Here is a 13,335-nt window from a genome sequence, read left to right as displayed (position 1 = left end):
ACTTTTCTTTTTATAGATGAAAAAAGAAAGAGGCTCCCGAGGGTGAAAAAATGTTGAAAATGTGAAAACTACGGCAAGCCAAACCCTTGACATGTACATTTCTTTCCTCCAAACCAAAGGCTTTTTATTTGTTGTTAAAATTATAAATTCCACCGATTTTATGCATGATTTAATCTTTATTTGTATGCAAACATAAAGAATTTAATTAATTGAATCTTTACCATGTGATATTATGTTATTATACCAAAATATGTTGGCTGAGGATAAAATAGATAACTCAGAAAATTGTGACAAAAATATAGGCAAACATTCTTTATATCTTGCATTTAACCTGGTACAGTAGAATTAGGATTTAAACAAGAGTTGCACCCGAAACTCTATGACTAAGACATTTCTGAAAACTACATATTAGAGCATAGTATTACCAAATCAATCCTCAGCAAAATTTGGTGATAAAAAACAAACAGGGAGCTTCCCTTTCTCATTAAAAGGGCAAAAGTTTCCAAAGTCCTCTAGAGATAAATATAAAATGGGAAATCATATCTCTCTGAACTTGGAAAAGTAAAACTAAAAACACCAAATGAACATAGTAGAAAGATGACGCATCTTCCCCACTAATAGATATGTAAGTCTACAACTATCCAAGAAACCAATAATGATCAACAATTGAATTTTTCTCATACAAGCAATCTCACAACTAAACTAGTACCACAATTTCAAGCAAATTTTGTCATTGGTTCATTGCTGGGTATAGGTAGCATAATCACGTTTTCCAAATTTCACCTTTGCCTACAAGTATACTTACATATAACACTGGACAATTGAAATTGCTAAAACAAGAATAGTAAGCTACAGGTTTTCTGTTTCCTTGGCCACCTTCAAATGAAGCTCTAAATTCCCAGAACATGAACCTCATTCTTCTCACAAGGCATCACGATAGGCAATCCATCAAGTAATGGCATCAGCAACAGAAGATATCCCTAGTTCCACACTAGTTATCTTATAGTGCTGAAAATTACGAGAGCTGATGATCACTAACTAGACAAAATCAGAACAAAACTAATTGCCGTTAGAAAAGTGATCAAGAGTGTACCTTTTGTATTTGGGCTTGGTCTAATCTACCTCCCAACTCCTCCAAGTCAATCTCTTTTCCATTGATAGTTTCTCTACTGCTCTTTGTTGATAGTTTCTCTACTGCTTTTTGTTCAATCTAGTATTCAACAAAAATTATTAAAGTCAAAATGGCTAACATTTTCTGATATCCTGAAGCAATGCAATGCTTGATCTACTACAACTTTCAAAGTGATCTTACCTCATCAGAAGAAGAATTAAAATAAGTGGCAAGCACATAAGTTGAGCTTTCAGAGATTCCACATCTGTTCAACGATTCTGTGATCTAGTCACGTTCAAAGCTAAGAGTTATATATTTGCAGCACGAGAAAAATAAGCAACAGGCCACAAAACATATTAGTTAATAGGTGGAAAATTACATGCTTGGATCCTGAATAATTGTAAACAAGCTCATAATGAAGCAGCTCCCTGCAACATAATGACTTTAAAACATAAGACAGATATATCACACATAAGTTTTGTTCCACTTCAATTGAAGTAGATGGGTTCATTCTTACTTATGTTTAAAATTAAAACATCTTTAAACTACAAATTCAATAATTTTCTTTTTATCTTTTGGAACTGAAAATTAGATTAACAAGCGATGGAAATCCAGTTTGCAGTCAGAGCTATGTTAAGTACAGAAGCAATCATCGGTTCTCAAAAATTAATACATTGGAAGAAGAAAAAAAAAAACTTGTTCCTACCAGGGGTCTTGACAACCTGCCTATTCCTCTTCTTGACACCAGACTTGGAGACCTTGAGACTCATGTGACCAACACTTACCCTGGCAAGAGCTGCTTTCTTCAAATCGGGTCTATAGAAATTGTCCGCCACCTGGAACAATTTACAATTAAAAAATAATTCAGCTAGTGCTGATGTGAAAATTGTAGGAAACTAAATGCAACTTTGTGCTCTACCATGAGAAAACAAGATGAATGACAAAAATCCATATGCTTGACACGAGAGGGCTTAAAAGAAACATACTATTCCAGATCATTCAGAACAATTTCAAACCATTAATTCTGTTATGATCGCATGATTTGTGAAGAGAGAGAGTTTATGATAACAATAACCAGAGCTTTGACAATAACCAGAGCTATACCCAGACTTTGACAGCAACCAGAGCTTTGACAATAACCAAAGCAAAACCACACAAACAGCTATACCCAAACTTTCACTACCTGGGTCAAGATTCATGCCAAAAGTCTACTCTACTTCTGAATTTCTAGGTTTTCTGAAATACCCAATTGCAAATTAATTGCCAATTAACATCATGTATATATATGTCACTACAGATTCTATGAAAATTAGAGAAGAGAAGAAGAAAATAACAGAGAAAAGGAAGGAGAGATTCTCAGAGCACAGTCAAAATTGTTGAGGAGATTTGCAAAAATCAAAGAGATGGAAGAAGGAATAAGAGAGGTGTCCAAAGGGAAAGACCAGAAAAACTTACCTGCGTCAAGATTCGAAGAAGATGAGTCGATGTTGAATGAAGGAGAGGTGGAGTCGCAAAGACGGAATCGCAGAGAAGGAGTCGCGAATTGGAGAGAGGCGTGTTCAATATAGCGAAGGCTTATTTTGCGAACCCATTTTGAGCTTCTCTGTATAAGGAGAACGAGTGAGGCATTTTTTTTACTGTTGGGCTCTACTATCCCATTTAAGTTAGTCCTCTTACTAACCAAACATGGACTTCAGGTCCAATATAACACAGTCCCATTTAGTGAGCCATATCAAACATGCCCTGAACTTGTTGTAGGTGAAACAAAAAAGTGGAGGGAGCTGTGTAGTGTCAAATGAGATGAGTGCACTGTGGAGGAGACTGGAGAGGGTGTGGCCCGTGGTCCCGAGCTGAATAGTGGCAAATGGCCACGTGATGAAACACCATGGTCACACTCTCTGCATGAGCACATTCTGTCCGTATTCTCATATTATTGCCTCAAATCTCAATTCCCACGTGCCCCGTCGTTTAGATCACGTGGTCAGTGATCAGTGCGTCTACGCACCTTTTCTCACACAAATTACAAGTGATACGCTTTTGCCAACCCAAGCCTTATGATTACCCAGAAACAACCACCAATCAAATTACTATATCTGCAGTTCGAATTTAAATTTACTGCCTCAATATTCTCTTCAACTTGCAATTTCTTCCACTTGATATATTCTCACAGCACGTTAATTGTATTGCATCCCTAAGGTCTCGTTTGGTGGGTAGGATAAGTAACATAATTAGATTTGTTTAATCCATTACCATGTTTGGAGCTAAAATATGATTGTAGATAGGATAAAAGATAATCTCACCATAAATCCCTTATGTTTATTTTTGTAGGATAACTTATCCTGCCAAGAAGGTGGGATACATAATCTCACTACTCCAACACCTTGACCTTGAACTCAAGATTTGGGAGTCGTGACACAAAAATTTGGGACACTAGTATCAATGAAGGATACATCATTTCCAATCCAATGTAATCCAATGCAATCCAATTCTACCTCCTAATCCAATTGAATTCTAGCAACCAAACAAACCATGGATTATCTCTAAGCTATATTAGTCATTTGTTTTACTTAATTCGGTTAATTGGAGTGCTTCGCACTTTTTGTAGGTACTAACTAGTACATAACGCAAGTGGATGAAAATGCTTCAAAAGCACAACTTTATTGTCGAAGCAAGTCATTGGTCTCCAATTAATTTGTTACGTACATTTACTACGCTTATTATAAACTCGATTACTTACACCAAGTCGACAAATCATGTGGTTTGATAGGAGCGACAATGGGAAAGAGAAGAATCCACTACATAACTTTGAGTATAAGGATAATTACTCTTCAGCACCAGAGCTATAATTCTCTTGCGAATGTGGTCGAATTTTTAAGTGTATTCGAACGCTCCTCTCCTCAATTGTCCAGCACTAAGGCCCAACGGTAATGGGTCTAAGGCTCTTGGTGTTGGGTTGGGTGGTCAATTTAGAAGTTTTGAGGCCCAATCTATTGTGGCTGAGAATTTCAATACAAAGATGAAAAGATAAACGACGACGAAGCAGAGCAGCAGACTCCATTAACACAAAAATGAAAGTTGGCAGCGGATTGGTGTACGGAGGACCTCGAGCCACCGCTCTGCCCTCTGTTCTTCTTCGGCACAGTAGAGCTGGACCACGCTGCTCTTACTCCTCTGCCACTCCTGGTAACTTAGGGCTCTGTTTAGCTTTGAATTTTGGAAGTGCCTACTGATATAACTGTTTTAAAAGATTTGTGAACTGATTGTGGTGAAAATTGCAATTTACAGACCATGTGTCTTTCATTAAGGAGGTGGCAGCAACTCAGCCTCCACAGCATTTGAGCCAGTTGCTGACAATGCTCAAGACAAAAGGTGGGTCATTGCTTAAACCTCTGTTCAAGATTCATATTTCCATATTTCAATTCTTGTGTTTTGGGATTTGTATGTGTTGGTTGTTTTCTTCAATGTTTCCATGTTGGTTGTTCAGAGAGAACAATGTGACAATGTAATCTTTAAAAGGCAATGATTTGTTCTACAAATCTCGCCTAGCTAACATTCTCAATCTCAAGATTATAGTTGCTGGGTTGTGGTGCCTTTGTGTTGAATGGTATGGCATTGGAAGAAAATGGATGAACTTTTGATGTATAATTTGCAGTTATCATACTTGATCCATGCTTTTTTTTTTATTTTATTTTAAAATGTCTGCTCATCTTTGAAATAGTTGAAGTTTTAAGTAAATTCTCACATACATTGCTATGTAACAGGTGAATCTATTATTTCTCCAGGAGCCAAGGAAGGGCTAATCCCCCTTGCCATACCACTAGCAAAAAATAGCTCAGGTATGGAAAAGCTTCGAATATATTTGGAATCGACGAATCCCCGAGAATTGACTTGCAGTTCAAGCTGTTCTAATTTTGTAAATATTTCTTTGCCAATAGGTGCTGTAACTGCACTTCTCCGGTGGCCTACAGCTCCTCCAGGGTAAGTGTTTGGCCTGAACAATTTTGTTCCTTCTTTTAAAGCTTGATTCATCTAGTCCAATGCCTGCAGTATGGACATGCCAGTAGTTGAGGTCAGGAAACATGGGGTGTGGCTTTTAGCCAAGAATGTGAGTAAAACATGCCAGTGTTCCACATACATGGCCAAAATTTCATTGTAAATGCATTTTTGTACTGGTTATACAACTATTCTCAGGGCAGTCGTCCCATCTTTCATCCACAGGTGGACCAATTAATTCACAGAATCCTAGTTGAAGAAGATGCTAAAAACTCTGGAGAAAGCAATGATGAGCTATTTCGTGCTTCTGCTGATGTTGGGGAGAAACTTTATAAAAAGGGTGACTTTGCCAAGTCGCAGATTTCAAAACTAGATATTTACCTTTTAAGAAAAGTACGAAAGAGATTTCTTCTTTGTTTAGCCTCCCATTCCTCCTTTGTTTCCTTTCTTTTCAATTTTTTTTTTAAAAATGAAGTGGTTACAAATGGTTCATTTTCAGGTTGGTTTATTTCCAGATGTCTTGGAGCGCAAAGTGAAGTGGCATTTTGAGGAAGGGGACCATGTAAGATTCATCACCTGACTTTGCTTACTTCCTCTAAGCATCATTTTGTTAGTGTGTATTTGACAGTCTAATTACTGTATGTGCTTTTGAAAGGTATCGGCTTTGGTGACGGGAGAATTCTATACAAAGAAGGAGCATTTTCCTGGATTTGCACGGCCTTATGTATTCAATGCTGAGGTTTTGCTGAAGTTCGTAGGAAACTTTTCCAGTTACTTTCTACTAAACGTTTGTTGTGATTTAGTCAGTTGAATCACTTAAGTTCCATCTTCTAAGGAGCCCATGTGTAAATTTTACAGGGTTGGGCGTACTGTTGAAGCAAAAGATGCTGCTAGGGGAGCTCTTAAATCACCATGGTGGACTCTGGGTTGCAGCTACCAGGTTTCTACTTTCCTTGATCATTCCTAGATTGTCCCAGCCAACTTTCCTCTGCAAGAGTTCCTTTTATGACATTATGCAGTTGAATACTTATAATTCAGGAAGTTGCTGATATAGCACAATGGGAGGACGAGCAAATTGAGTACATTAAGGAGAAGGTGACTGACGAGGGAAGGCAAGCAGATCTTAAAAAGGGAAAGGCCCCAGCTCAGGTTTTCGAATCATTATTGCTTATGAACTCCCAAAAACAATTTGTTAAAATGATTTCTTATCATCGCAGTTCCATCATTTGCAGGTTGCATTGGATGAAGCAGCTTTTTTGTTGGATCTAGCTTCTATTGAAGGGACTTGGGATGACCATGTGGAGCAGGTTGCTGATCGTTACAGAGAGGCTGGCCTCACTGATATTGCACGATTTGTACTGTACAGAGATTGATATTGAAGATAAAGAGATTTATGTCGCACCGAATATACGAGTTGCAGAACCAGCTTCATGCCCGGAGAGAATTTTTCTGCCGAGTGATTAATATGTGCACCGTCTTTCCGGATTTTTCTGTGTTACCTAATTTGTTGACTCATTGTTGGTACATAACATATCACTTTTTATTATTTTTCTTGTGAAGGCTGGTTGATTTCCAGCTGAGATTGCTGAGGCATTGGCCCATTATAGAAAGAGAAATGAAAAGGGAAGTGTGAATTTGCTTAGTCTGCTGTGATCCCTCTTCTGACGAAGGAGAGAGTGTGGTGTTAATGCATGATGTTAAAACGGTCATGCAGGAGTTTCTTTTTTGAAAATTTTGTTACATCCCGACTTCAATACTTTAGACAGCCGCCAAGTTGTTCATCCATGTGGTAATGATTTGATCTGAAACACCAGGATATTTATAATAATAAAAGACCATATTTTATTCATGGGAAAATTTACGTGTACAAAACGGGGAATTACATGGTGTATACGGCATAACTACATATTCTCTTTTTTTCACCCTCATTTCCTTTTTTGGGTTAATGGTACACAAATGTCAACTTCTCTGCTGACATTGTTGCAAATTCTCAGTTGCCTAGAACGATACATATATACAGGAGCAATACATATCGTACGCAAAAACAAAAACAAAACCCTCACTCACGCGTTCTCCAGTATCTCTCGAATGAGAATGACCAACAGACCTATAGCCTTTATTATCTTGCATTACAGGCGTGTGACAAACCAAACTGCCATCAAAACAGAGCAAGGAACACCAACGTTGTAATCAACTTATCATACGATAGAGATTGATCATGATGCGATCGGAAGGGGTGCTTTTTTGCTGCTACCTTTCTTTCTCCATAACAGCTTTTTCCATAAACTCCCACCTCCCCTTTTCTTGCCAGGCACTATAGCTAAGGAACCAACAGTAGCATTGTCATCCTGGTATTTACCATTTAGAACAAGGATATTCTCGAGGGGCTCTATCACCCTATTAGGACTGTACGTGGAAGTTGAATTACCGTCGACCTCTTTTGTCTTTGGAGACATTAAATTCTTGATGCCAGCACCATCTTCTGCTAACATTTGATCTAGTAGAGAGGATCGTTGGTTCAGTTTCTTCTGTGGGGTTGGGCATGTGGCTTTGGCTTTGAGGGTATTTATATCAGTGGGATTAGTGATGACCTTGTCAAAAAGGGCTGCTTCCTTTGGTGCAGCCATTGCCTTCAACTGCTTCCCGAGGTTAAGTATTGTCTCTTGGCATTCGGCCAACTTTTCTGAAGCAGCTGTTATCTCCCAATCCTGAAAAATTGATCAAACATTATTTACCATCAATTTAAGCAGCAACAAGTAAAGAATTGGAATTCTTTTGAATTATAAGAACGGTAAGGCACATCATGCAATATTGCATTTGAATGACAAGTTGCCAACAAAGCACAATAGTATCCTTTTTGGATTGAATTGTTTTGTTTCAAGATGAATTCTCCTTTTACCATAAGAGAGAGAGAGTTCACATTTAAGCTGATCACTTTCAATGGTGTTTCTTATGGGACTGTACTGTTTCGGAGCAGATTTATTAGGTAAAGTAGACCACTAAATCTTGAAATATGAATATAAGTCGAATCTGAAATGCTATAGTTGTCAAGTGACTCATCCTTGAACAAGAAAAGAGCCACTATTCACATATCATTTCCTAGGCAATGAAAAAATTTCTTATTTGTAAAAGAAGATAAATTCTTTCATCAGGTATACGGTTTTTGTTTGGAATATGTTAGTGCAACTGGAAACAGAAATTAAGAATTCTCAGACAAATTGGTAAAATGTAGGTGCAACAAGAGGACATTAACTTACATTTTGGGCTTGCCTTTCGTCTGGATTGGGATCGGAATTTGGGCTTTTCTTCTTCACACTGCCAAAAGAAACATATATCAGATGCATAAGATTCCTCAATAATTTTATTACATTAGTCAATATTTTTAAATAAGTAAAAGCTTTAATATGTAGGTATACTATCTTCGGTGGTATGCATCTGTACCTTTCAAGCTGAAGCTGTAGTTCCAGGCATGTAGCCTCCAATTCTTCGCAGCAGTTGTATTTATTCTCCAGTTCAACTTCAAGGGATGAAAACTTTTGGCGAGCATCACTTAATTCAACTCTGGCCACTGTAAGCTGCGTGTCAAGATCTTCATTCATCACCTTGTGATTTTTAATTTGGTCCTCAATGATTCCTTTTGACTCTCTTAAACTTTGTAACTCTGTTCTCAAACTGGCTATAGCCTTTTCCGATTCCTTAAGCTGATTCATCAGGTATTCACTCTTATCACAAGCTGACTGAAATCTCCCTTCCAACTCTCTCTTTGCAGATTCTATATTCACCAATTCATCCTTTAATTTTCTGTTTTCTTTGACCAGATTGGCCTGCAGCTCTTCTATTTGGATGCTATGGCCATTTGAAGAAGTAGACGTGGGCAAACATGATAACTGTTCTCGTCGACCGCGTAATTTGTCTGTATCTAAAAAGTGACCAACCACTCCAACTTCTGCTTCGCTTTCACTTCGTGTATCATCCCAATCAAACTGTTTCTTAATTGCATCTTTCATGCTTGAAACATCTTGAAGTGAAAAGCAATGGTTTAAAATCCAGTCCAAAGCAGTAGTGAGCTCTTGGGCAAACTTGTCAAGACCAGCCTTTCCATTCAACAGATCATAACAAGCATGAACAAATTGTTGTAGAAGATCACCAAGTTCAGAAGTTTTCCACTGGAAAACACGAACCATGTAGCCTGTGTATTCTGAATTCTTATATGTGGACAAGTTCCCATCCTTCCTGGTCTCATTCTCTGGGTTATAATCTGGAGATGGCACACTGATTCCCTCAATAAGCTCAATTATTTTACATAATGATTTACTCAGATCTGGCTGGAACTGCTGATTACTTCTCTTTGGGCTTGAGATGTCCACATCACTTACTCCACTGGGTGAATCAGTTACCAGAGATCTATCTGAACCTTTCCATGAGATGCAGCTTTTAACAGAGGAAGGATTGGATGCATCAAAATGGTTTCCATTTGTCCTTGCATTAACCAACTCACCAGGCTTTTGATTTTCTGTGGATGCCAGAGCCAATCTTATATCCTCAAGTATCTGTTCAGGATTTCTTCCTGCAACACGGTTGTGCTCCAACACCAGTTTCACTATATCCTGAATCCAATTGGGAGCTTTACCATCAGGAATATTTTTAAATCTGGTCCCCCTGTTTGACATATTGAAGCCTGACTCACTGTCAGAAACAGGAACCATCTCGCTACCCACAAGTTCTGAGGAATACTCAGTTTCCAAGGTGCCAACAAATGCGTTAGCTGAAGAAACAGGAGAACCTATACTTAGTTTATCAGCAGAAACCACTGCTAGCTTTTCCAACTAACCTTATCATCGCTGCCAATATCAGACATAGATGCTACAGAGACTTCACGAGACATAAGACTACTCCTCATTGGCTCCATGGTTGTCTGGCCTCTTGATGATTCTTCAAGCGGTGTTTCAGCTTGTGATAATTTTGAAGCTATACGAGCATACATGTTTCTAGAGAACTGGAGTTCGTTCATCTTTTTATTGAGTGCTTCCTTGAGAGTCTGGTTTTCTTCTTCCATAGCATATAACTGGTCAGTCAGAATGTTAACCCTTTTGCTGGGAGTCTCAGGAAAGTTATCAACAGTAGAGTCAAACATGAAACCATTTGGATTCAACTTTCTCCTCCTCATGTCAACAGAATCCCGTCCTAGCATTTCAACTTCAGTTTTCATTTTTGCCAAGGCAGCAGGACCTGGCAACCGCTTCCGGACCAGGAGACGCAACCTCTGACATTCTGATTCTAACTTTGCAATTTTCTTTGCACCCTCCAGGTTTTGCTTGTGTGATGCATCTGCAGTTCGACGGTTGAATTCTCTCTCCTCATTCCGGATCTCAAGCTCTTTCTCAAGCACTCGAACCTCATATTTCAAAGAAGCATTATCTTTCTCAGTGGATTCTAATCTACTCGTGAGTGCATTGAAATCAGCTTCCACCTGAGTCAATTGTTTTCTTAAGTCTCCTATCAACTTTTCCTTCACTAAAAGAGCATTACTAAGATGGGTGTTTTCAGCACCTATTTTAGAAAGCCTTTTAGTGGTCTCTGCTAATTTCTCCTCTAACACCATCTGGGATTTCTCAAATTCTCTTGATGTCTTCATCATAGCATCATGAACCCTTTGCTCCTGTTCTTCTCGAACAAATCGTAGCTGCTGCATACATTCCTTGAGGGCTGCATCCAATTGAGCTATTCTTTCTTCACGAGCTGCTCTGATTTGTAAAGCTTTATCCAGTTCTTGCTTTAGAAACCCCGCATCTGCTTCTACCTTCTCCCAGCCTGCATAAAACACTCATATGAAAAATGAGACAATATATTAACTCAATGCACAGGTTATTGATATATTCCAACACAACTCTTAAACTAATAAATTACCTTGAACAGCCTCCTGTGCCATTTTGGCATGTTTCTTCACAAGTTCATCTTTGCTGTTACATTCAGAGAGAGCTGAAGCAAGCTTATCACTTAAAGTTTTCAGATTGTTCTCCAGCTCTGCCTTCTCAGCCTGAATTGCCTCTATCTAAAGAAAAAGAAAACAGAGTAAAGTGAAAAACCATTAACGCCTCAAAGTATACTAAACGGTTCCTTAATGAAAAACAAAATTCCTAATAAGACATATACAGCAACCTAAAACAACAGGCATCATTAAAAATTCTTAAATGATGATAACTAATTAACATACTCCCTTTGGAATTCAATCTTTCAGTTCTTTTGTCCACATTACGCAACTATTTGACAGCACTTGACTGATTATGGTCGCCAAAATTCTAAAACTGGTTTCAGAATCCCCACAGCCACACAGGGGAGCTATATCTGTCATCCCTAGGAAATTTACTCTAAGCAGTATGTCTTTTCGATTGACATATTTATTATTGTAGCCCCAATCAGATCTTGGTTTGTGGAATAGAAAATCTTGATCAAATTTAGTGTCTCTCTTTACCGCTAATTTTTGACAAAGGAAAACTTTGAGAATTTAGGACAAATATGGTATGATGTCATAAAGACAAAAACGTGAAATTGCCTTCAAATTGTAATTTAAAATGTTATTAGACTGATTATTCCAGATTCGGAATTGCATCTTGGTATGGTATCACAAATTGGAAGTGCTAGAAAGAGGTCTCTCTCACCCGAGTGTATAGACATCTGAAGGGCCTGTTTATTTTGCGTGATTCAGTATATCAACAAAATGTGATCAAAGAGGTGAATAATTTGATGGCAGTAGTTATTCTTACCGAAATTCAATACTAGTTCCAACTTTTAGATATAACACAAGTCTTGCTGGTGAAACCTTCTGACTGATCTAAATATTGATCTCAAGTTTGAAGGCTTAAACATATCCAAAAAGAAAATTGTACTTGTCTAGACTGACCCACCTCCCCAGTAAAATCTCTAATCATCAGAATCCAATAAGATATATATAGAAAACAAAAAAGAATCTCTCCATGCAATAATTAAATGCATAACCAATTTTCTTCATCAAACTTGGCTTTCCTTGAGCCAATATAGAAAGAAAAAAATAACAGAGCAAAAATTATTTGATTTTAAGTATCTTCAAGTGAAGCATTGAGGATGGAGCACTTTCAGCTATGGATTGTACAAGAACAACCCTCTGGGGACTGGGAAGTTAAAGTAAAACTCTAGCTTGGGCCTCCAAAAGTGTGCCTAAAGGGGAAAGTAGCATAACACAAGACAAACCATATACATTTATAGCTAATGTAAATTAGAATATACATTCATGGATTTCACTAAAGCTATGAATTCATAGTTACCTCATCTTCATTTCCTTTGCCCAAGACGTTGACTTTGTCTTCTGCTGCTCCAACATTGGGCTTTTCTGTTGATTTCTTCCTCCAAAGCCATGGCTTGTGGTCCATGATTCATTCACCAACCACTTAAATACACTTGCTTCTTCTCTAAAAGCCAAACAGTCAATCCAATCAGAACAAGCAGAGCATGCAAACAGCCTAACCCAAATGCCAAAAATTAAAAATAAATTAATAAATCAACAAATGAAGTACCAACCAGGTGAGCATTGCATGGATGATGATCCACATTCCAAGAGTAGAGAATTCAAAAAGAATTGAACTTTCTCTATAGGAAATGCAATAATGAGAAATGAAGAACAAAAAAACGAATCAGGCAGAGAACATCATCAATGTGAATGATAGCGATCCCACCACCGACACAGAGATTTGTTTGCAGAGAGATGACTCAAAGGTGGGAGAAGATGATAACGATATAGAAAGAAAACCAACCACCAAAGCTTTAGCTTTTCTAGGGAGAGAGAGAGTACTGGAGAGAGTGTGTGTTTGGTAACCCGGAAAAGTGAAATGAGAGAAAAGTAAGAGTGGGAAAATGTAGAGAGAGTATGGAGGAAGATACCGGGGGAGGGGGGCCTTGGATTTGGATCTGGGTTCTGACCCGAGAGCCGAATCGTACGTGTGGCAATGGGAGCCGTTGATTTTAGTAATATTTATTTTGAGGGACAACAGTCGTTGGGTCTTTGTTTTTCAAGGTCGTTTTTGCGTTCATCTAACGGACCGGAAGAGCGGAAGTCTCTGTCTTCGTTGACAAGAGTCTTCAACAGATTTGATACTTGTGTGGGAAAAAGAGAATAAAATTTGTACCTACTACTACCTAGTAACACATTGTTATCACAAAATGATGACATTTATCACATATATCGAGCTTAATTCTAT

The 13,335-nt window shown here is 38.1% G+C and overlaps 1 protein-coding gene and 2 pseudogenes across 2 annotated transcripts; 1 reads left to right on the top strand and 2 right to left on the bottom strand.

Moving 5' to 3' along the window:
• Nucleotides 1-750: 750 nt before the first annotated feature.
• Nucleotides 751-1,881, bottom strand: LOC117630472 (annotated as a pseudogene).
• A 2,238-nt stretch (nt 1,882-4,119) lies between these two features.
• Nucleotides 4,120-6,746, top strand: LOC117631093 (protein IN CHLOROPLAST ATPASE BIOGENESIS, chloroplastic-like). The gene is made up of 11 exons (XM_034364040.1): nt 4,120-4,294; nt 4,397-4,480; nt 4,873-4,947; nt 5,047-5,089; nt 5,159-5,216; nt 5,330-5,497; nt 5,604-5,666; nt 5,760-5,854; nt 5,963-6,044; nt 6,143-6,253; nt 6,337-6,746. Exons 1-11 carry the CDS (start codon nt 4,180-4,182, stop codon nt 6,475-6,477), a joined length of 1,035 nt encoding a protein of 344 aa, XP_034219931.1. The 5' UTR covers nt 4,120-4,179; the 3' UTR covers nt 6,478-6,746.
• Nucleotides 6,747-6,922: 176 nt separating this feature from the next.
• On the bottom strand, nt 6,923-13,050 carry LOC117631091 (annotated as a pseudogene). Its single transcript, XR_004586289.1, has 6 exons — nt 12,659-13,050; nt 12,406-12,549; nt 11,012-11,156; nt 8,546-10,915; nt 8,362-8,419; nt 6,923-7,812 (listed from the first exon to the last, which is right to left on the bottom strand). The product of XR_004586289.1 is annotated as a filament-like plant protein 7 (transcript).
• Nucleotides 13,051-13,335: the final 285 nt, after the last annotated feature.

The sequence above is a fragment of the Prunus dulcis genome, chromosome 6 (assembly GCF_902201215.1).
Source record: "Prunus dulcis chromosome 6, ALMONDv2, whole genome shotgun sequence".
NCBI lineage: Eukaryota > Viridiplantae > Streptophyta > Magnoliopsida > Rosales > Rosaceae > Prunus > Prunus dulcis.
Note: the sequence above shows the minus strand (reverse complement) of the source record. Positions and strands in the feature narration are given on the sequence as shown.